This window comes from Aspergillus brasiliensis (genome assembly GCF_001889945.1).
Source record: "Aspergillus brasiliensis CBS 101740 unplaced genomic scaffold ASPBRscaffold_7, whole genome shotgun sequence".
NCBI lineage: Eukaryota > Fungi > Ascomycota > Eurotiomycetes > Eurotiales > Aspergillaceae > Aspergillus > Aspergillus brasiliensis.
The window spans coordinates 297,677-319,340 of record NW_027137448.1 but is presented as its reverse complement, the minus strand read 5'-3'; the positions used below and the strand labels follow the sequence as shown (position 1 = coordinate 319,340).

The 21,664-nt window shown below is 49.8% G+C and overlaps 9 protein-coding genes across 9 annotated transcripts; 5 read left to right on the top strand and 4 right to left on the bottom strand.

Moving 5' to 3' along the window:
• Nucleotides 1-217: 217 nt before the first annotated feature.
• Nucleotides 218-1,434, bottom strand: ASPBRDRAFT_65987 (uncharacterized protein). The gene is made up of 4 exons (XM_067628625.1): nucleotides 1,183-1,434; nucleotides 861-1,114; nucleotides 625-772; nucleotides 218-554 (listed from the first exon to the last, which is right to left on the bottom strand). Exons 1-4 carry the CDS (start codon nucleotides 1,356-1,358, stop codon nucleotides 302-304), a joined length of 831 nt encoding a protein of 276 aa, XP_067478170.1. The 5' UTR covers nucleotides 1,359-1,434; the 3' UTR covers nucleotides 218-301.
• A 453-nt stretch (nucleotides 1,435-1,887) lies between these two features.
• On the top strand, nucleotides 1,888-2,672 carry ASPBRDRAFT_43793 (uncharacterized protein). The gene has a single exon (XM_067625060.1). The coding sequence runs from the start codon at nucleotides 1,976-1,978 to the stop codon at nucleotides 2,600-2,602; it is 627 nt and encodes a 208-aa protein (XP_067478169.1). The 5' UTR covers nucleotides 1,888-1,975; the 3' UTR covers nucleotides 2,603-2,672.
• Nucleotides 2,673-2,741: 69 nt separating this feature from the next.
• On the bottom strand, nucleotides 2,742-4,054 carry ASPBRDRAFT_127253 (uncharacterized protein; the record flags this gene model as incomplete). Its single annotated transcript, XM_067617954.1, has 3 exons — nucleotides 2,742-3,311; nucleotides 3,361-3,818; nucleotides 3,850-4,054. The coding sequence occupies 3 exons, from the start codon at nucleotides 4,052-4,054 to the stop codon at nucleotides 2,742-2,744; spliced, it is 1,233 nt and encodes a 410-aa protein (XP_067478168.1).
• A 437-nt stretch (nucleotides 4,055-4,491) lies between these two features.
• Nucleotides 4,492-5,443, bottom strand: ASPBRDRAFT_55584 (DUF4448 domain-containing protein; the record flags this gene model as incomplete). The annotated part of the gene is made up of 2 exons (XM_067627408.1): nucleotides 4,492-5,270; nucleotides 5,317-5,443. The coding sequence occupies 2 exons, from the start codon at nucleotides 5,441-5,443 to the stop codon at nucleotides 4,492-4,494; spliced, it is 906 nt and encodes a 301-aa protein (XP_067478167.1).
• A 629-nt stretch (nucleotides 5,444-6,072) lies between these two features.
• Nucleotides 6,073-7,449, top strand: ASPBRDRAFT_43790 (uncharacterized protein). Its single transcript, XM_067625059.1, has 4 exons — nucleotides 6,073-6,253; nucleotides 6,336-6,663; nucleotides 6,739-7,136; nucleotides 7,199-7,449. Exons 2-4 carry the CDS (start codon nucleotides 6,340-6,342, stop codon nucleotides 7,254-7,256), a joined length of 780 nt encoding a protein of 259 aa, XP_067478166.1. The 5' UTR covers nucleotides 6,073-6,253; nucleotides 6,336-6,339; the 3' UTR covers nucleotides 7,257-7,449.
• Nucleotides 7,450-7,657: 208 nt separating this feature from the next.
• Nucleotides 7,658-8,374, top strand: ASPBRDRAFT_55582 (aminoacyl-tRNA hydrolase PTH2; the record flags this gene model as incomplete). Its single annotated transcript, XM_067627407.1, has 2 exons — nucleotides 7,658-7,970; nucleotides 8,070-8,374. The coding sequence occupies 2 exons, from the start codon at nucleotides 7,658-7,660 to the stop codon at nucleotides 8,372-8,374; spliced, it is 618 nt and encodes a 205-aa protein (XP_067478165.1).
• A 906-nt stretch (nucleotides 8,375-9,280) lies between these two features.
• On the top strand, nucleotides 9,281-11,308 carry ASPBRDRAFT_30686 (U4/U6-U5 snRNP complex subunit SNU66; the record flags this gene model as incomplete). The annotated part of the gene is made up of 1 exon (XM_067622801.1): nucleotides 9,281-11,308. The coding sequence occupies one exon, from the start codon at nucleotides 9,281-9,283 to the stop codon at nucleotides 11,306-11,308; it is 2,028 nt and encodes a 675-aa protein (XP_067478164.1).
• Nucleotides 11,309-12,501: 1,193 nt separating this feature from the next.
• ASPBRDRAFT_75586 (putative aspartate aminotransferase) lies at nucleotides 12,502-14,249 on the top strand. Its single transcript, XM_067629288.1, has 6 exons — nucleotides 12,502-12,684; nucleotides 12,749-12,827; nucleotides 12,946-13,586; nucleotides 13,641-13,928; nucleotides 13,985-14,044; nucleotides 14,094-14,249. Exons 1-6 carry the CDS (start codon nucleotides 12,565-12,567, stop codon nucleotides 14,193-14,195), a joined length of 1,290 nt encoding a protein of 429 aa, XP_067478163.1. The 5' UTR covers nucleotides 12,502-12,564; the 3' UTR covers nucleotides 14,196-14,249.
• Nucleotides 14,250-16,863: 2,614 nt separating this feature from the next.
• On the bottom strand, nucleotides 16,864-18,708 carry ASPBRDRAFT_675644 (uncharacterized protein; the record flags this gene model as incomplete). Its single annotated transcript, XM_067628922.1, has 8 exons — nucleotides 16,864-17,413; nucleotides 17,540-17,553; nucleotides 17,686-17,782; nucleotides 17,993-17,996; nucleotides 18,033-18,153; nucleotides 18,265-18,359; nucleotides 18,457-18,517; nucleotides 18,669-18,708. The coding sequence occupies 8 exons, from the start codon at nucleotides 18,706-18,708 to the stop codon at nucleotides 17,234-17,236; spliced, it is 612 nt and encodes a 203-aa protein (XP_067478162.1). The 3' UTR covers nucleotides 16,864-17,233.
• Between the last annotated feature and the right edge of the window lie 2,956 nt (nucleotides 18,709-21,664).

Below are 21,664 nucleotides of genomic sequence, written 5' to 3'. Positions count from 1 at the left end.
AATCACTTGTCTCACATATAGAGTATCAATAAAAGTGTTTCGTGTCTCTCACGGTCCTATAATGGAGTTGTCCTCTTCTTATTTATTGCTTCCTAGTACAATTGAAAGCACTAATGCTCCATCTACAATAATCATCTAGCTATCTACTTACCCTCCAATAAGCCACACTCTCATCTACCCAATCAATCTTATACATAGGAGGAGGATGAGTAGTAGTAGTAGTATAGATATCTCATTCAATTTATCATAGCCCTACCCAAGCAAAAAGTTTGGGAGAGAATTCTACTTCACTCCTAAGGAATCACTTCCTCGCCAAAAACACAAACCTCCTCACCTTCCACGCCACACCCCCCCTCGCCTCCACCGCCGCCTTCTCCAACAACTCATTCAACTCGCCCTTCTCCTGGCCCGGTACCTTACTGATCAGCTCCCCAAACAGACCCAGATAATTCATCTGGTCTAGAATAAGGGTATACGTGTCCGGATGACATTCATCGCGGAGGACATCGTGTAGTCCTTGCTCGGATAGGGTGGATGCGAGGTGGATGGACCATCTAGTACCATATTAGCATCTATCTTATGCTCCTGAAAGGGAAATATAGTATATAAGAAGGGGGATCATACGAAGGCATCTTCGACCTAAACTTCGCATCAATCCTCTTCATCAACTCCTCCGAGTTCTCCGAGACCGTCGTCTCCGGATCACTTTTCACGAGGGGACGATTTCCTGCGTCGTCGTTGGGTTCTTCCCATTGGATGTAGCCGCCGGGTTCTATTCCTCATTAATATATACATACCATCATAGAATATTACCGGTAGATAAGAAGTAAATGTAATAAGTGGGGGAGGTGGATACATACTAACAAGCCTCATCAAATTCTTAATCACCGGTCGAGGATCCCCACCCGCTTGCAACACCACCTGCACCAGGAGTCTGGCGTGCACGACATCGTATTTCTCCACGTATTCTTCCGGAATCTCCTCCAGGATGTTGAGATGCCGGAGGGAGATGTTCGAGGGCAGGAATCCCGGCGCGGGGTATTGTTCTGACGAAATGTCGAAGCCGTGGAGGGTCGCGTTGGGGTATTGTCGGTGGAGGTCGAGGAGCCAGATTCTATTTCATTATCATTATTAGCTTCGCTATTATAGATGTGGGAGAGTGGAAAGGAGAAGGGGATGTACCCAGTGCCGGTCCCTACATCGGCGATGGAAATGTCGCTGTTGCTGCTGGCATTGGGGAATCGGATGGATGGGTGTAGCAGATATCCGATGGTTTCTTTCCAGATGTAATGTTGCAGGTTGAGGCGTGTGGAGGCGATCACGTCGCGGCCGAGACGGTAGGGGTCTGTTGAGCCCATTTTTACTGTAGTATATCAGTTGGTGAATAGGTAGGTAGGTCTAAAGATAGGGTAGATGAGAGGTGATTGTATGGGCTGATTCTGAGATGAGATAGATGGATATGGCCGCGGTGGAATGATCTCTTAAATCACTGCCCTTCATACATGTTGATTCCATCCAAATGCAATGGTATACTAGTATATCTCGTGTATACCACCACTAATCCAATCAAATGACATACCGCATGCGGGCCTGAATTAGCTCTCCCGCGGAAGCAGCATAATACGGATAGTAGTAACTACTAACTAGTTAACTGGTTCGTAACTAGGGCTAGCGTTGCCGCTGGTGATGCTGACATCCGCGCACATGTCTGAAACAAGCACATCGGCATCCTGACAACTCCTTCAGCATCCTTTACGGAATACGAGGATGATAATAAGCAATGACTGATAACTGATATGGCATGACTGGAGGAAAAAGATGGACTGATCGGCAGGAATGTAATCCTCATATTTAAACGTAGAGTAGTAGTCCAGAAGCACAATCATTCATCACACTTCCATAACCCTATACAACAACCTCACCACACTGATACACTCATACACTCATCAATCAATCAATCAATCAACCAACCAAAATGGCATCCAAATACCCCCTCATCGAAGGAATCGACATCCACAACCCCTCCCCAACCCACGAAGCCAACGCCGCCTTCCTGCGGTCCTTCCCCATCGACCGCGCCGTCTTCCGTCTCTACGCCCGATCCCCCGGAACCTTCCTCCCCATCATGTCCGTCCTGGACAGCATTCTCTCCGGCGAAAAGCGCACTATCCAACTCCTCGACTACCAACTCATTGTCCTCCGCATGACGGGGCTCATCAACGCCGAGTACCTCTTCGGCATCAACGAGCCCATTTCGCGCCTCAACGGGCTCGGCGACGACAAGATCGAGGCCCTGCGCAAGGGTCTCTCCTCGAAGGAGCTGATCGCGATGGGCACGTGGACGGAGCGCCAGCAGTGTCTGTTGACCCTGGTGGAGGAGTCGATTCGCACGTATGATAATAACGAGGAGACGATTCTGTGGGCCAAGCGCGTGATGACGGAGGATGAGGTCGTGGAGTGTTTTGTGGTGCTGGGATTTTATACCACGATTGCACGGATGACCAAGGGGTTGAAGGTGCAGAAGGATCCGGTCATTCCCCATTTGGATACGGCTATTGTGAATACGATTACGAAGAATGAGAAGGATGAGGTGGAGGCTTAGTTTGGGGTTCAGTTATGGATTGTAGATACTAGTTGTTTGTTGGTAGTGTCAATGAAGTTATATGTTCTCATATGATACTTTAAATGTAAAGGTATGTATGTTCGTAGGTTATATTCAATATGCTGCAACTGCAGTGTGGTTAAATACTCCCTAATACATGCAACATTCGAGCCTGCTTCGATATCCACTCCTCTTCTCGATACTCCCCCAATCCATCCACACTCATCCCCTCCAGCGCTCGATCCCACTCCGCCTGCGTTCCTGCATCCCATAATTCGTGGTTCTCCGGCAGCGGAAACTGCAATTCCTCCGCCGTCAGCAGGATGTTGCCCACCGAGGCCCCATCCACCATCTGACTCAGGGCCGTCGACCCATATATCGTGGTGCACACCTTGTACAACGCAATATTAAACCGCTTCACTTCCTCAATACTGACCAGCATATATTGAGCGATCGCGGGTTCCCGATACTGCTGCAGGATGCGCGGGTAGTAGAACATGCCCCGGTGGCGACAGCTCCGGATGAGACCCTTGAGCAGCAGCTCAGTGTCCGTCCGCAGTCCAGACGGCTTCAAATCTATCCCGAGAGAGCCGTGCGTTTTGTAGATCAAAGAGAAGATGACATGTAATAAAATCGCCTGATAAATCGGTAATGGCCACGAGCCCGCCTGGGGTACAACATGTACTTCATTGGACACATCCCATTTCTCCTGCAGCTGCATTAGCATTAAGAATATACTCATCGAGAATCTGCTCTACCTTTTGCTGAAGAATCGCCGAATTCAGCTGCTCATGGAGCTCGACGGCCGCACACCGCGCGCTCCTCTCCCCACTCGCCCACAGGCCCAGCACGACCATGGACTGGACCAACATGGGGATTTCATGGCGAAGGCGAAACGTCCCTCGATGCACAAACGGCCAATGGGGATGAAACAGCTCAAAGAACAATTTCACAAACTGATCTTCCCGCGACACGGCTGGTCGCGGGCTCACCGAGGATGATGATGATGGTCGGGGTTCGGGCGCCGGCGAGTCCTCCGCCTCGCGGAGAGAGCAGCGAATGCCCCGATGCTGACATTCCGTGCACACGGGCTTCCCTTCACATCGAGCCTTGATGGCCCGGCAGTTGGAACAGGCGCGGCGGGCTCGATGGACGGGTTCATTCAACTGATGCTTCACTCGGAGATGTCGACGCAGTGTGTCACTAAGGCACGTTACTAATGACCGAACAACAAGCGCGCAGAAGACTCTCTCTCCTTGCGCGCTGCAAGCTTATCTCGGTGGTATACTTTCGTCCGAATTCCTGACCACAGATGGAACAGGGATATGTCCGATCTTGGATATGTTTGGCTTCATGCCGGCGGAGATGCTCTTTACGCCGGTATCGGGCATCACAATTGGGGAAGCGACAGACGAACTCGCCCAGCGAGTCATTCCGGGTCAATTTATCCATGGCGGCGGAGGGATCGCTCACTCCACAAACCAACTACTATATCGAAGTGGGAGGCGTGGCGATGACGGGGGGATGCCCCGGACATGGTGAGTGGGAGAATAGTTAGTATAGACACCGAGACAAGGCAAGACAGACAGTGTGCTGTGCGGTGGGTTATGTAATGGCGGGTGGGATGCTCCGACGCTACGGAGTAAACACTCTGCAAAGCATCAATCTAACTCGTCTAATCCTGAGGCTACTGCATTCATTCCTTTTCCTATTCTGGTTGAAGGATAGCGTGAGATTTTAGTCTTCCTTGCAGACACTAGTCCGATAACAGTCATACCACTCAGCCTGGCTCGTTATACTATACTTATCAACGCCTGCCTCCATCTGGGCCAAGCGCGCACCAGATCCTGCTTGCCTTAGTCTTGCCGCACTGCTCTTATACTCTGGAATTACACCTGCCAGCCCTTTGTTTTCGACGAATCACGCTTGAATCCAAAACTGAGGCTTCGCTCCAGAGCTCCCTTTCGACCGGGCTGGACTTCGGTGACGTCCGAGCTCGTCTCCTCCACATTTCTCTCGGACACTGACTCGCCCCGGTTGCGACCTAGACGCTGACCCTTGGACTTTCTGATCCCATACCCCGGACCCCCAATGTTCCCCAGGTCAATTCGCCTGCTGTCTCGCATGCCAAAGTAGAGACCAGCAACAACGAGTATGACCACGCTGAGACTCACGGGGAGGCCAATATACAGACCCAGCTTGTTGAATGAGGTCGGCGGAGGAGAGAAGCGATGTTGCACTGGCTTAGGATGAAGCATGACCGTAGGTCCTCGTCGGGCACTTGCCCGCTTATCGGATACCGAGTCTAGCTCGATGATGTAAAGCGTCAGAGGGTTTTGCTGCTTCCCTTGCAGCCATTCCTGCTGCATATGGATGTGAGTATATCCGTAGCTGTTGTCTGTCTTCTCGGAGGTAAAGGTCGAATCCCCTTCCGCAGAGTCCGCATATCTCAATTCGATGGTGATTGTGGCATTCAGAGGATAAAAGTCTGCGTCCCATGTCGTATAGTAAGTCCCACCCACCGTCACGTTTGCACCATCCTCTGGGAGACAGAATGGCCGGGCAGCGCCACGAGGGTCCCGACAGATAGGAAAATCACCCGGTGTGGGGGAGGATCGTCGGATCGCCATGGTCGCGTTTGGTGGAGACTCAATTCTCTCAGTCATTGCTGAACGAGTAAGCCATGTTAGACCATTGCACTTGAGATAAGATACCTTTGGAGGTGTGAACAATAGCCCCATTCTTTCCGGCGACAATGAAAATAGCCTCACCGAACGAGAAACATGCCACGGCTGCCAGAACGAGAAAACAGGCCCCAGCTTTCTTCCAGGATTGTATCATACTTGAAGACGAACAATGCTCGATTGGGATAGGTTGGTTCAATACAATATGGATGCAGTAAACTATTGAAGTAGTGCATCTAGCGATGAGTTGCATAGAGCTGCGTCTGTCAGATACTGCAATACTGCATCTGTATGATTGTAACTGAAGATACAGAATAGTTAATACCAAAGGAAGGTGCCAGTTGGCTGGGTGTACAGCATGGAAACAGCAAGCACCTCTCGTGATCAAGCCAGCAAAATCTGTGAGAGATCACAAAAGCATGCCATGTCTATCATGGTCAATATAAGTAGCATCTTTGCTTCATCTTCAGTAATTCCCCTAAATCATCATGAGTATCACCCCACCTCATTATGGAGGTTGTATTCTGTTGATTACACATCGCCTTGTCAGTGAAGCTGCCGGATGGTACACAGCTCCACGGTTCCATTGAATTGCCGCGTGTCAACAATGCCATTATGGGGAGACTCGGAGATATAAGTATCACCATAAGAGTTGGTAGACAAATGCTCATATAATAACTGCATCTCAATCTTCAGAATACAACAATCACAGCTTGCGTCAAACTGTCAAGCTAACAGTGTTCCAGAAGGCGGAATCCCCGCTCCCGCGGCGGTTGGATCTCCGGGCGGCCATTTAGACAATTAGAGTTAGGCCACCTGTCGCCGACGCTTACGTCTCTCGCCGTTTCACTCGACCTTCAACATCCCCAAGTGCCTGTCTTCCCCCCAGCTGCCTGCTGTCCCGTACTTTGGCTTTTGAACTTTGCTTTCTCTCCAAAGTGCGCCCGTCCTTTCAATAACAGCTCAGGTTGGTCTTCTCCTCCTTCCATCCCCTGGATGTGATAGATCCCCTTGACCCCTATACTGACCACGCGTCATCAACGCTTCAGCATCATGCGCTTCACTCCGGTCGTTGCCCTCCTCCCAGCTCTTGCTGTGGCTCAGGAGCAGGTTCCCCTTGCGGACCGTGTCCAGGGCTGGTTCAACAAGGCCAAGTCCTACTTGCCCACTGCCACCCCGGTCGCCCCCGCCGCTGCTGTTGTCGAGAAGGTCGTCGAGAAGACCAAGATCCAGGAGAAGACCGTCTCCGAGTTCAACTTGACCAACTGGCAGTCTTACCTGGAGCCCGCTTCGGAGCCCCAGGACTGGTTGATCTATATCACCGGAGGAAACAAGACTTGCTTCGGTCGCTGTGACCAGGCAGACAAAGCATTCAAGGTAAGCAAGCCCTAGAAAAGGGGGACGCACCCACCGAAATCCATAACAATAGTCGCTAATAACCCTCCTTTTTAGGAATCCGTGCTTCTGTTCTCCGCCGATCCTACCTCCCCTAACCTCGGTAAGCTGGACTGCGAAGAGAACAAGGTTCTTTGCTCTGCCTGGGGTGCCGGTGCTCCTTCGGTCTGGTACCTCCAGGTGCCCCAGGCCCAGCTTGGCGAGGAGCGTCCCAACACCCCCCTCCACACTGTCTACCTGAACTCGACCACCGTGACCCCGGAGACCATCTACAAGGTCCACTCTGAGAAGGTCTACGAGACGACCCCGGCTTACGAGGGTGCTCTTCACCCCACCGATGGCTGGCTTGCTCAGAACAACCTTCTGCTCCCTCTTGGATATGTCATCTACGGCTTCAGTGCCATCCCCAGCTGGCTTTTCATGATCGGCATCAGCTTCTTCAGCCGGACCTTCATGTAAGTTGTTTTTTTTTTTTTTCTTTCTCTGTCTTGCGAACCGCTGCTAATGTATTACACAGGAGCCGTCGCCTTGGAAACGTCGGTGCCGCTCCGGCTCAAGCTCCTCGTCAGAACTAGACGTGCTGTTAAGGGAAGATAGCAGTCCACTTTAGAATGATTGGGATGTATATAATGAAGCAGAGCGCCTGTCAAATTGGATAGCTGGTGTTTGGGTTGAAGCCTCTAACCGAATTGTAATACAGTAAGCAGACCACATTCTAGAAAGATATATTCTTCCAGCAACTACGTCAAGCACAATGTCATTCGTAAACATCAAACCCAATAGAAATAGATAGATAGTATCTCCCAAATGACCTCTTAACCGTCGTAGTACGGAGTAGAAACCAACCAACCGACCCGCTAACGTCACCGCCGACCATGCAAACATGCAGCTCCGCTCCGCCTTGATCGCAAAACCATCAACCACCACCTCTCTCCTCCACATCCCCCCCGAAGAAAACAGAACAGAACAGACCAAAATGACCGACCTCGACCGCACACCCCCTTCCACAGCAGCCTACGTGGTCGCGACCGCAATCCTAGCCGGCATCACCGGCTACTTCATCGGCCAAGGCAGCACCCTGGGCCTCTTCAGCAACAAAGAAAAAGAAGGCTGGCCGAACAGCTACAACGTGAAACCCCACCTGGACTCATCGGACGAAGACTACGAGTCTGAAGAAGAAGAAGATAGTGAAGAGGAGGGTGATGGTACGGAGCTCGCCAACTTTGATAGCTCCAATGAAGAAGTCAAATTGGTGCTGGTCGTGCGGACGGATTTGGGTATGACGAAGGGTAAGTCCAACCTACATACAATATCATATGTCTCTACTAGCTATGATTACTGCTTTTTATTTGTTATGCGCATACTAATAATAATCTTGTTATTTGCAGGCAAAATCGCCGCCCAATGCTCACACGCTACACTCGCATGCTACAAATACCTCACGGCGTATACGCCCAACAGCGGCATTCTGCGACGATGGGAATCGCAAGGGCAGGCGAAGATCGCGCTGCAGGTCAAGTCCGAGGAGGAGATGGAGGAGATGCAGGCCAAAGCGATTAGTTTGGGACTTTGCGCCAGGGTCATTACGGATGCTGGACGGACGCAGATTGCGAGTGGGAGTCGCACGGTGTTGGGGGTTTTGGGACCCAAGAGTGTGGTGGATTCGGTGACGGGACATTTGAAGTTGTTGTAGTGATATCCTCCTCAGTCTTCACTGTAGGGTGTGGGTGTAGACATTATCTTATGGCGTTTAGGAGAAGAGGTCTCGCGACGCGACGAGCTTGCCTCCCTCAGCATGGCTTATTTTTTCCGAGTAGCTTTTATGATGATAGCATCGTGCTACATCGCCCATGTCATGATAGACAATGACCGACTTATTGATCATATCATATGATGGCAACTGCACAAATACATGCAGTGATCTACAACTACATACATATCTACTAATAGTATAAGAATGTTGGCAGGTCATGGTTATTCCCTAACCTCAGTGACCGACGGTCAATTCGGTAAAGGGAGTAGGAATATGACGCCGTCAGCAACCAGGAACTCCAGCCGAGCTCACCAAGTTCGAAAACAAGGGAGCTCAAGACCCGAGTGAACAACCCAGCGCCAACCTTTAATCTGAGATCTGTCGACAGGAACCGCAAAAACCATCCACCAGCTGGATGGCTCCTTAAATCGTCGAACTGCCCAGCGTTCAACCGAAACACAGAGAAATAACAACTTCTTGCGAAACTGCACCCTCCATGAACGGGATCGCTGAACACAGATCTGCGTTTGTTCTGTGGTGAAGAAAAGAAAAAAAAGAAGAAGAAGAGAAAAAAATTGACGAAAGCGCCTTTTATCCGCTGCGCCAAGATCGCGCTAAGAGTTTATCGCGCTAAACCTTACCGAGACAGAAGCTGCTTATGTAAGTGCTGGTTTGGCGCGCGCGCTCTTGCCGGTCGATCGGTCGGTCGGTCAGGTTCGCCGCTGCGGCGGCGGCTTGAATATCTTCATATTCATCACTTCACTTGACTTACCCCCTTCGGCTGACAAGTTCACCACCCACAGACCGTCTGCATCTCTCATCTTCCTCGTGCCATCTGTCGCCACCATGGCCGACGCAGTTTCCATCGAGCAGAACAACAAGATCCGAGCCGCGCTCGGATTAAAACCCCTGCCTGTTCCTGGCGCCGAATATGAAGACGACTCCGACTCGTCGGCCGCCTCCGAAGATGAAGACCCCGGCAGTACCCTCGAGTCGCGCGAAGCGATGGCCGGATCCAACTGGAAGAAGATGCAAGATGAGGCCGAGGCGAAACGGAAACGGGAAGAGAGAAACGCTGCGATCAAGCGGGCACGAGACCTGGCGCAGAGGGATGCCAAGTTACAGGGCGCCACACTGGGTGAATCAGGCGATGCGGACCAGGATACCAAGGCGTGGCTGATGCAGGCGAAGAAGCGACAGAAGAAGATCGAGAAGGAGCGGGCGCGCAAGCTGGCGGAGGAGTTGGAGGAACGGGAACGTGCGGCGGAATACACGTCGGTCGACCTGGCTGGTATCAAGGTTGGGCATGAGGTGGGCGATTTTGAGGGCGGTGAGGATCATATTCTTACGCTGAAGGATACGACGATCGATGAGAATGAGGAGGAGGGGGATGAATTGGAGAATGTGGATTTGAGGGAGCGGGAGAAGGCTGCGGAACGGACTGAGCTGAAGAAGCGGAAGCCGGCGTATGATCCTACGGAAGAGAACTCGAGCATCCTGGCGCAATATGATGAGGAGATCGATGGTAAGAAGCGGAAACGCTTCACTCTGGATGCTCAAGGGTCTACGGTGGAGGAGCGGGAGGCGAAGCGACAGGAGGTGTCGGGCAAGTTGAACAAGAATATCATCAGTTTGGACTTGGAGACGGAGACGACGACGACGCCTGCGTCCGACTACATGGACATCAGTGAGATCAAGATCAAGAAGCCAAAGAAGAAGAAGGCCAAGGCGACGAAGCAGAGAGCGGTTCTTGATGATGACGAATTGTTCCCTACGACCGAGCCGACGAATACCCCGAATGACAACGCCATGGAGGTTGATACCAGCAACGGAACACCCGTACCCGCGCCCGCCCCCCGGAAGTGGGCAAGTGAGGATGTCTCGTTCGTCGACGATGATGATCTACAAGCCTCGCTGACCCGCCAGAGACGTGCTGCATTCAAAAAGCGACAGAAAGTGCGACCGGAGGATCTGGCTCGACAGCTCCGAGAAGAGGAATCTCAGACACCGATGGAAACAGGCACCCCCGACGGAAACGAAGAAGAGCCCGGCCTCGTGATCGATGAAACCTCAGAGTTTGTCTCCAACCTACAGAAACCCACTCTTCCCGAGCGCCGTGAGAGACAGACCACGACGCCCGCTGACGAGGCACGGGCCAAGAGTGAAGGCCCCAGCATCAAGGCCGAGGACGAAGACGTGGACATGGAGCGGACCTACAATGACATTGAGGACGAGGAGGACCTCAAGGAACGGATCAAGCGCGAAGAGTCGCAGGCCCAGCAGCATATCAGCACCACGGGTCTGGACGAAGAAGCAACCTTGGATCAAGGTCTCGGTGCTACGTTGAACATGCTCAAACAGCGTGGTCTGGTCAAAGGATCCGACGCCGCAGACAATAACTCTCTACTGCGCGACCGTCATCGCTTCCTACAGGAGAAGATGCGGATGGAGACTGAGGCAGAGAAACGCGCTCGACAGCAGCGTGAACGCGACCGCGCCTCGGGCAAGCTGGACCGGATGTCTGCGCGCGAAAGAGAAGAGTATGCTCGGTGGGAGAACAAGCAACGCGATCAGCAGGAGGCGCGACACATGGCGGAGGTGTTCAACCGCGAATACAAGCCGGATGTGCAGCTCAAGTACGTGGATGAGCACGGTCGCGCGATGAACCAGAAGGAAGCGTTCAAGCATCTCAGTCACCAATTCCACGGCAAGGGCAGTGGCAAGATGAAGACGGAGAAGCGATTGAAGAAGATCGAAGAGGAGAAGAAGCGCGAGGCGATGAGTGCGCTGGACAGCAGTCAACACACCGGTATGAACAACGCCATGGGAGCGACGGCGCGCAAGAACCGCCAGGCCGGTGTGCGGCTGGGCTGAGCGATGTTTTGCTTCTCTCGGACTGTTTGTAGTAGACGATATGACCTTTCACCGAAACGACCTCCATTCAGGAGGCAGATTAATGATCTTCAGCAGGTAGTACTTCTAGGCTATGCGATGTTTGTACAGATTATATCAATAGAACGTCACATATTATTCTATCTATATCCAATAGATCGATCCAAATTTTCGGTGTCGATAAAGCAAGCAAGCAAGCAGCACGCGGTTTTGTCCGATGTTGAACGGGCTTGAGAGGCAAGATGAACTCGGTGCTCCGAGGATATGGCTGCAGGACGTCCTCAATACTCCGTCGATGGTGTAGCAGAGCTATTGACTCTGAATAGGCTTGGCGTGTGGGGGAAATTAACCGAGGCCGAGTCGATATTGTCCGAGGCGGTGACTGGGAAGCGGAGCAGTGAGTTATAACCACGGTTCTGGTGGATAGCTATTCAGGATTCCGTTGTAAAGGTACCAAAGGAGAAGAAGAAAACGAGACTGTAGTTAGTAGATAAAATAGGCGTCAATGCTGCAGATTATATAGTTGATGGTATGATGGTGGTGGTCGGTGGTCGGTGGGAAGATGGCAGATTTACCCCAATTTCTCGTGAGGGGAAGGCCAGCCTCAGCCCATCGACGATTTTCCCTCGATACTCAAACAGTTCACCGGGGAAAGTGGTGCGATCTGTCAGTCTCAGAGGGAGTCCACGCTTCCGTGATGATGACATTGACACTTAGTTTCTTACTCCAATGGTGGACTTGCCTATATTAGTCAATTAAGCAGTATAGATATACAATCTCGTTCAGATACCCTTTGAATCAATATACTACATACAAGGGATGCCATGCTATGCTGGCTGTAACTGCACACTGCACTGCTTGCTGCAGCTGCCAGCCACGCCAGTGCAAACCAGCCAAACCAGCACCAAGTCAGCTGCGGCGATGCGGAGGGCGTGGCCAATCCGAGGCCTCCCGCGTTTCTCCCCGGAAACTCCCTACCAGACTAACTCAACTAGGCCCAAGTCAGTTCAGTTCCAGTGACTCAAAAAATAAAATAAAATAAACCATCGCCGACCTCGTCTCTCCCGCTTGTCCTCCTCCCCCCGATTCCAGCCTTCATTCAAGTACTCCCCTGCCAGCTCCCTTGGCCCCCGTCCTTTTTCTTCTGATCATCTCCTCCCTGGTCACTTGGAGTGCTTGCTCAATTCCTCCTTTTTCATTTCTTCTCATCTCTTCTTTAATTCTCCTCATCATCCACCATGCTGTCCACCCTCAGAGTCGCCAGCCGTAAGGCTGCTACCCGTGACGCTAGTGTGCGCACCGTTATTGTCGGCGCCAGACACGCCTCCGCCTGGTCCAACGTGCCTCAGGGTCCTCCCGTAAGCTCTTCAATACATCATAATCCTCTATTTTGATGCCATTGCTGATCAATTGGCTTTGTAGGATGCTATCCTGGGTATCACCGAGGCCTACAAGGCCGACACCTTCCAGGAGAAGATCAACCTGGGTGTCGGTGCTTACCGTAAGCATCACCCTGTTCAGTTTACAGTTTAACTTTCCAAACCATACCACTCCCGATCACGCCAAACAAACAACGTTCAACGTCCAATAGTCTGACAAATTTCTCTGCGATCAACCAGGTGATGACAAGGGCAAGCCCTACGTCCTGCCTTCCGTCCGTGCTGCGGAGGACAAGGTTGTCGCCAGCGGCTACGACAAGGAGTACGCTGGTATCACCGGTATCCCTGCCTTCACCAAGGCGGCTGCTGAGCTGGCCTACGGTGCCGATTCCGCCGTCCTCAAGGAGGACCGTCTCGTCATTACCCAGACCATCTCCGGTACCGGCGCTCTGAGAATCGGTGGAGCTTTCCTGCAGCGCTTCTACCCTCACGCGAAGAAGGTCTACCTCCCCACCCCCAGCTGGGCCAACCACGCCGCTGTCTTCAAGGACGCTGGTCTGGAGGTCGACAAGTACCGCTACTACAACAAGGACACCATTGGCCTCGACTTCGATGGTCTGCTTGCCGACATCAAGGCCGCCCCCGAGAACAGCATCATCCTTCTCCACGCCTGCGCTCACAACCCGACCGGTGTCGACCCCACCCAGGAGCAATGGCGCCAGATCAGCGACGTCATGAAGCAGAAGGGTCACTTTGCCTTCTTCGACATGGCCTACCAGGGCTTCGCCAGTGGTAACGCTGACCAGGATGCCTTCGCTCCCAGACACTTTGTGAAGGAGGGCCACAACATTGCTCTGTGCCAGAGTTTCGCCAAGAACATGGTAAGACGGACGCTTGACTTGATGTATGGTTCAAATACTAAGTGATATGTATAGGGTCTGTACGGCGAGCGTGTCGGTGCCTTCTCTCTCGTCTGCGAGTCCGCCGAGGAGAAGAAGCGTGTGGATTCTCAGATCAAGATCCTCATCCGTCCCTTCTACTCCAACCCTCCCATCCACGGTGCCCGCATCGCCTCGACCATCATGAACGACGCCAAGCTCAACGAGCAGTGGCTGGGTGAGGTCAAGGGCATGGCCGACCGCATCATCGAGATGCGCGCTCTCCTCCGCAAGAACCTGGAGGAGCTTGGCAGCAAGCACGACTGGTCTCACATCACCAGCCAGGTAGGAAACCCCCGAACAATGGCTGTGGCAAATGAATGATTACTGACATGCGACAGATCGGCATGTTCGCCTACACTGGTCTCAAGCCCGAGCAGATGGACGCTCTGGCCAAGGAGGTAAGCCAGTTTTACCCCATATGTCTTTTCTACTCACTAACTCGCCCAGCACTCCGTCTACGCCACCAAGGACGGCCGTATCTCCGTGGCCGGTATCACCAGCGGCAACGTCAAGCGTCTCGCCGAGTCCATCTACAAGATCACCGGTTAAATGAGCCACCAGGGAGGAGAGACCAGTTGCTCATAACAAAAAAGAACGTAGATCAGGGATTGGTGTCCCGTTGTACTGATATCCATGTGTGACATTAGCATATCTAAGTATCTAAGCAAGATTTCAACGATTTGGATGACAATATTGCTGTCCAGCTGATTCGTAAACAATTGACTTTCAAATACTCTAAGCCTAGACCATCGTCAATTGCATCCGGACCCTCCGGAAAACACACAGGTCACATAGTAGTATCTACAGACTAGCCGACAGGCAAACCCACATACATCCATCAATACAGACAGACATACTTTCCCGTACTCCGTACACGATCCGTCGCCACACCAACGCAACGCACGAGTCGGGCGAGACATGTAGCGGTGTAGATAGATGGGTAGATAGATAGCCCAGATCAGATCCCAGCCACCACGAGAGTTAGGGAAAATCAAAAAGGTAGGTGTGAGTTGGCCTTTCATGCGCGCCATGAAGAAAAGTGAAAAGTGAAGAAATTGATCGATCTATCAAAAGCATGGTGCCTAATTAGTACGTACGATGCATGATGCCTAGTAAAGACCATGAGATGCCGCGTCATTACTAGACCGTATAGTATAGTAAAACAGTTAACTCTTTTGACGAGGTTGGGGTATTGTGCCTTGTTTGAACATACTGATTACTACTTTGTACGGCGTAGAGAGAGTGACTACTAGCCCCTGAGTCATATCATATCATATCATATCATATCATATCATACAAGGCACCTTTCTTCGGGCACATTCATCCGGGATCAGTTGAGACTACTACGGTAGATTGATTGCCGAGTTTCTGCTGGAGATCTCTCTCATACGATCCGTCGTCTGCCTACTAACTATAAACAGACTGGGTTTAGGATACTAATAACATTAATATTAATTATAGTAACCCCTATCTAGTTATCTAGTAATCTAATTATCTATACTCGGTATCAACCCTGAAAACCGCGGGTTTGACCCTCATAAGGTCGCAAGTAGTACGTACGTATGTATCCATCTATCTTGGGTATGGCGAGGAAGTGGGCCGGGGGGAAAGAGGAATGGGACCCGTTTAGTATTTACCGGTCTTTATACTATATCGATCGTTAGTTTCCTCCACTTGAGTTAGTAACTAACTTACTCCTGGTGTGGAATGATTGCTACGGTAACTGGTAACTGGATTTCTTTGCCTTTTGCTGATTAGTTTTGTCTTCTGATGGATTTGATTTTAGTTATACCGTTATATGGGATGGATATTCTAGAAAATATCCCGATTGAATCAATGGATGAACAGTTTCATAATTTCGTTGTGACTGCGTTATGTTATACTGTGTAAGACATACTCTGTTGTGTAGGTAGGTAGAAGTAATACCAGCTTAGCGCGGCTGAATCGCTTATTTCTCAGCAATTGATTACTCTTCCTTTCTTTTCTTTTCTACTGTAAGTTGTTGTTTGCTTCATTGCTTGTGTGTGGCGGTGATGGTAGGGAGTAATCCACTAACTAATTAGTTAACTACTTAGGTATGAATGCCCTGCCGGGCTGCCTGCTCAGCCTCATTTCGTACCTTTACTTAGGTATACTACTCCGTATAGGTGTGGCTATGTAAGACAGTGCAGATCTATCCATCTACTTAGTTAGTTAACCAGTTAGTCACTTACTGGCGACTGCAGTGTCTGCTTTTCAAGTTGCTAACAACCTAAGAAATTATGGGGTAAATCGCAGTTCATCTCACTTCTTTCTTTACCTACCTACTAACTAAACTACTACCCTTGTATACAAAGACTGCACAGCACAGCACAGCTATGCTATTTATTTATAGAACATAGTAGTTGACCCTATCCCAGTTTCACTACTAAGAACAGTGCCTCCCTAAAACAGAACAATAATAGTAAGGATCAACAATCGCTTAGTTAGTTATCCCGGGAGAAGTCATCCGGATCAACGAACGCATGTGTACTCCGTAGACTGTAGAGCGTTTTGGCTTATGGACTAGGGGGGTTAGATGGTTGTTCTATTTTTTGTATGTAGTTCACTACTCATGAGGGGGGTGATGGTGACGATGATGATGATGAGACAGGGGTAGAGCAAACTAGGAGGGTGTTGGCGCGTTTCAGCTGGATAAGTAGTTAGTCTAACTCTGTATGGATTAATTGGTTAGCTGACTGACTCGAGAGTTTGAGCTTGGGCATTGGAGTTGTTTCACTGCAGATAGATACAGAGTAGTTACTCCGTAGTCGAAGATAATTAGATGCTTGCTTACGGTGGGTGGTAGTCAAGTATCTAGGTTAAAGGGGTAAGATAGGTAGATTACTGATTACAATAGTTAGTCTAAGTAGATAGCTAAGTAACTAATTAGTTTCGGGGGTGGGTGTGGATGTGGATGTGGATGTGTGGGGATCGAATCGAGTTCGAGTCTTGGGTGTTTCTTGATCCCTTTTTATTTCCCTTCTTCTTGATATTAGTTCTCCTTTCTGTACTTTGTTGGAAAATGAAAGAGATTTATGAGGGGCTCTGCTTACTTACTTACTTACCAGCTAACTAGTTAGTTAGGAGCTAACTAGCTAGCTAGCAGCATTTATTCTTAGTAGGTGTAAGCAAAGCAAGCAACCTGGTAACGATGTGATGCTGTGTCGATGATGTGCTGGCAATGGCTGGCTCCATTGTCAGTCCCGTATTTTTATGTATTGTAAAAATAGTGGTGAAATACACATACCGTATTCACCTCTTCTCCTTCCCCTCGCATGAATCAGGCCCACCAATGATCAATTTCCCAGCCAGCCATCATCCCTCCAGCATTTCCCGTTCGGGCGGGCACTCCAACATCTGAACTTGCACAGTAAGTTCCGTGTATACCTATTCGAGTAGGCTGGGATGATGGAAAGGGAAAATGAACTTCGGTTCGTTGGTTAGTCATATTTGGGGGTTGCATTCCGGATGGGTTGGATGCATCCTGCTGAGTGACGGTGTCATTCTTACCTTCGTGTGTCAGACGTTATATCTAGACCACTTAGATAATATAGCCAGCTAGCTAGCTAACTAGCTAATTGTATCATAGAGAATGTATCTGGATCATGAGGGATTGACAGTTGACTGTTGTTGAAGGTGCTCAGATATTCCATTACGTCATCGACAGCCAGAGCACAAAACAGGTGTAGAATGATTAAGTAGAGAGAGAACTGGGATTGATGAGAGCAAGCCACAGCAACTGCATGCTAATGCTGCTACTGCTCCTCTGGCTAGTATCTGCTACGCCTCGTAGTAACTCCGACAGAGTAATACAGGGCCCATTCCCTGTGATGGTCTAAGCGGCAGTGGCAAATGCTGGACAACTTGCTGACTGTCACAGAGTATACTGACTTGGTTCAATGGAAGTGATAGTGCTACTCCATTCTGTTAGTAGTCAGTAGTGCAGTGCTTGCTTGCCTGCCTTACTGCAACGTCCATCCTATCCTCTCGATTTGTCTAGCTTCAGTAAAAGAATGACTCGACGTCGAGGCGGCCTTCAGTTTCCACATCCACATCCACTCGCCGGGGCTCAAAACACGTGGAAACGCCTCACCAATCATCAACACGAGTTCAGGCTGCCCGGTTGCCCAGCGGCGCGCGCAGGCGTGTGTATAGTTAATACATCCACCTTACCTAACATGCATGACACTGAATGCCCAAGTCATGCTGATGCAGTCGTTTGTCTACACTCGACAGGGTGTTAGTTGCGTCCGCCTTGAGCTGCTGGCGCGGTAGATACTAGTTACTACTCCGTACTTGACCCTCTTTCTCCCTTGGTCTCAGACTTTTCTTTTCCTGTCGATAGATGTACGTAGGTGACTGGACTTTTTCCTTGATCGCTCGACGTCTAAAGGACCTGTGCGCATTCTTTCCCCACCTTTTCCATGTACCGGCCCTACAGGAACTTGGTCGGGATGAGCCTTGCTTAGCTGGAACCATCGCCTGTCTGTCGACAAACGAATCCCAGATCGGCATCCGGTAACGGAAATAACACCCGGTCGGGGTTGCAGGAATAGATAACCTCGAGAAAGCAATGAAGCGATCGATGGGCGAACACACCCGGGTTGATCAAAGATCATAGTGGATGCCTTGTATGCATTGTGGTTAGACACTAGAGTCTCCAAGAAGCTCTGGTCCCGACGTGAAGAAAAGCTGACCGTTCACCCCTTCATTACTGAACTGGAATGATCACAGGGCGGTCCATCCTTTTCTGGGAAGCCGAGGACCAATTATTCCCTCTAGATGAAACCTTTTTCTTGCCTTTCTTTTTCCCTTCTTCTCCCGATTCTCCCCTGCCCTGATCCCACCCCCTCTCCATGTACTACGTCCTGACTAACTAACGAACGGACATCGTACTTAATCTTCATCAGCAGGAGAGATCTTCCTAGCCAATAGATCCCCCCAAGTGGGAGGGATCATCTGGTTGGTTGGTTTCGGTTAGAACCTCGGTCGGACTGTAACCTGGAGCTGGGATTTCATGTCCATCATCATCATCCGCCATATTGATTTTCAATCTCCGCGATCTCTCCATGTCCTGCGACCTTAATAAATAGTTCCGGCGCTTGAATTTCTCCTTCCATTCACATCACCTGTAGCACAACAATAGTTTCGTCGGAGCCAGGCAAGAAAAAAAAATATCAAATACAATAACATGAAGAAGGAGCAGTCCAATTGTGACCACTTCCCCCCCGTGACCTACCAGCTTATCCAACCCCGACTAGGAAACTCGTGTGGTTTCTGGGCTGTCTGAGATTGGACCATCACCTCCCGATTTGTGCTGCCCGTACCTCTGTATTAAGTTTGGCCTGCACGAGAGCAAGTGCCCTGTCCATGCAGGTTTACCATCTTGCATTCTTTTTCTTTTTCCTTTCTTTTTCCCTTCTGTGTGTTATCTTTGTTTTTGACTTTGGTCTTCTCCTGGCGGTGCGGGATGTCGCGCGGGTTTGCTAACCGGTAAATATGGGAACAACCCTTCCTCCTCTTTTTTTTCCGCTACGGGAATTCCCCCCCTTCCCCTTCCGATCATCCGCCGGAAATAAGAAAGGGTCGAGGCTGGTCGGCGGGTGATCTGCCGTCAAGCTGAACCAGTGGCTCAGCTTTTCAGTTTCATTACTGGATCAAGCAGCGATCCGGTGACAATGCCGGTACCTGGTATTGTTTGAATCATGGGATGCGAGAAACCGTTCGGATGACTGGTAAAGTGTAATCCAAGCAAGGCACATACTGATATCTGATCTCATGGTGTCTTTTTCCATTCAGTGGGCTCACTCTTTCTTCTTTTTCTGAGGTTTGGTATTGGCCATCTGCCTGACAATACATCTTGACTCCGATTGATCCTTTCTAAAATGCCAGTACCACCTTACTGTCCATTCACTGCCGAACGTGTATTAAACCTGCTTAGGAATCTACTTCCCTTTCAGTCAGTCAGTCAGCAGCCAACAAGGTCTTGTTAAGTTAATTAAATTACCGGCCGCGACTCTTTCTTCAGAAAATAGTGCGACTCGATTTTAAACTTTGGGCACTTTTGTGACGTCCTTTCTCGTCTTCTATTTTCTAGATCCGGTGCCGAATCATATTGTCTGAAAACAGGATTAGAATTGAAAAATCCACTTGGTGACTTAATCATGGCTTTGAATTGCTGGCTGTTGCTGCTGCAGCAACCACCCATGATGAGACTCCCCTCCATCGTTATTTGGCTAGTGAGTTAGCCAGGAGAAAATGACCCGATCAAGGCAGGCAGCAGGAGACGATAGGAAGTGGTTCCAGATGAATGGCCGATGTGACCCATTCTTGTCATCAGTGGGTGGTGGGGACACTGGGTGGCAGAGGCATGGCCATGGCGTAAGAAAGTAGCTAGACTCCCAGCTAACTACCTAACTAACTGACTAGTGAGCTACAGTAGACTCTCTAAAAGGGTGGTCGAACAAGCAGTTCCCGTTTTGTACCACCACCCAGAATGGAGTCCCCGTCGTACAACCTGAACTTGAAGTTTACGACACCACGTCCGGGTAAATAATACCGGCCCCGTAATTTAAAACCCAGGCATTCATTCTTCCATGACCTTGAACTTTTGCTGCCTTTCACAGGCATAAATGCGAGACATGAAAAGGGTTCGCAAAGAAATCTATTATAAAGTGAAACGCTGTCATTCCATTATACTTGAGACAACAGGAGAAAGAAGGCACAAGGATATGAAGAAAACAATTTATTAAATAACTAGATAGTAGTTAGTGACTCCTCCCCTTGTCACTTTGAATGCATCCCAGGCTTTCTTCGGATCGATCGCTGGTAGGGATCAATTGTTCCAGAAGGAAACCGACTTTCATCCATCAAACGCCCCCGGGGAGTTGTAATCAAGATACAGACATAACCTCCCCCGTAAGTCTGCGTAATACACAAACCCGCTGGGCCATTCCATCCCATGCCATCCACTTGAGGACCCCGTCAAGGATCAGACTACCTCCCTTAGAAAGTCTTTAGCACCGACACCTGGTCCTCGAGAAGTAAAGTTGGACTCCATATTGTCGGCCGTCTGCCAGACTAGTGGCCGTACTATCTTTCTTCTTTCTTTCCCTTCCTAATATTATTCGTGTATCCCTTTTGATTATTCTTCCGGCAAGTCATGCCAGAATTATAACTACTCTGTAGTACCTAGTAAACTACAATGCCAGGTCAAAGAACGAACAGGGCACCCGCTAACTAACTACTCTGCTGCGGTTGTAGTACCATCAGAATACCCCATGGCAGATAGATGGTGTTAGCCTCGGGCTTACTACACGCCTTGCATTCGGCTTTGCCACATTTCCTACCCGCCTTGTTGTTTATTCTATTTTTCCTTTTCTTTTTTTTATTCCCCCCACCTCCTGATGTGCTGTATTTGGAGCCTATCAGATGGGGGTCTTTTTATGATTTTCCCTAATTCTTTTGTCAAGTTCAAGATGCATTCTCTTTTATTACGGTAAAAGAAGCGGTGCCGGCGGCGGTGGCCAACTCCGCTCTCTCTCCGCGGAAGCAGAGAGGTTATTACGGCAGCAGGCAGGTACCGCAGTGGAAAGGGGAAAAAAGAAAAGAAAAGAAAAAAGAAACAGGCTCGGGAGGAAGATGGAGGTTAGTTTAGCAGCCGTGAGGATGTCGTCGCAGGAGGTAAGTATTTGGGGGGAATCTGCAGGTCAACATAAGTGGTAAATTTAATTAGTGATCCGTATGATGGAGGGCCAGGATTGGGGATTCTGCTGATGTTTTGGCTGGGCTAGTGCCTGCCTAACTAACCCAGGGTGTGATAGCGTCCTTAAGAAATTATTATTGTGAAAATGATTATTCTTTTGATGTTTTTGATTTTCTTTTTTTCTCTATTTGTTTAGAGAGCGCCGGGTTGTTCCCTTATTATTATTATTATTATCTTTATTATAATTTTCGGATCATTTGGTTAGTGAGTTATAACCTTTTTTGACACCCTA

Excerpts from the sequence above, each read along its gene's own strand:
- ASPBRDRAFT_43790 (XM_067625059.1), top strand. The coding sequence starts at position 6,340 with ATGCGCTTCACTCCGGTCGTTGCCCTCCTCCCAGCTCTTGCTGTGGCT. Across the intron at positions 6,664-6,738 it reads AGGCAGACAAAGCATTCAAG|GAATCCGTGCTTCTGTTCTC; the intron begins GTAAGCAAGCCC and ends CCTCCTTTTTAG. Across the intron at positions 7,137-7,198 it reads TTCTTCAGCCGGACCTTCAT|GAGCCGTCGCCTTGGAAACG; the intron begins GTAAGTTGTTTT and ends TGTATTACACAG.
- ASPBRDRAFT_43793 (XM_067625060.1), top strand. The coding sequence starts at position 1,976 with ATGGCATCCAAATACCCCCTCATCGAAGGAATCGACATCCACAACCCC.
- ASPBRDRAFT_65987 (XM_067628625.1), bottom strand. The coding sequence starts at position 1,358 with ATGGGCTCAACAGACCCCTACCGTCTCGGCCGCGACGTGATCGCCTCC. Across the intron at positions 1,115-1,182 it reads GATGTAGGGACCGGCACTGG|AATCTGGCTCCTCGACCTCC; the intron begins GTACATCCCCTT and ends ATAATGAAATAG. Across the intron at positions 773-860 it reads GAATTTGATGAGGCTTGTTA|AACCCGGCGGCTACATCCAA; the intron begins GTATGTATCCAC and ends AATGAGGAATAG.
- ASPBRDRAFT_75586 (XM_067629288.1), top strand. The coding sequence starts at position 12,565 with ATGCTGTCCACCCTCAGAGTCGCCAGCCGTAAGGCTGCTACCCGTGAC. Across the intron at positions 12,828-12,945 it reads CCTGGGTGTCGGTGCTTACC|GTGATGACAAGGGCAAGCCC; the intron begins GTAAGCATCACC and ends GCGATCAACCAG. Across the intron at positions 13,929-13,984 it reads GGTCTCACATCACCAGCCAG|ATCGGCATGTTCGCCTACAC; the intron begins GTAGGAAACCCC and ends GACATGCGACAG.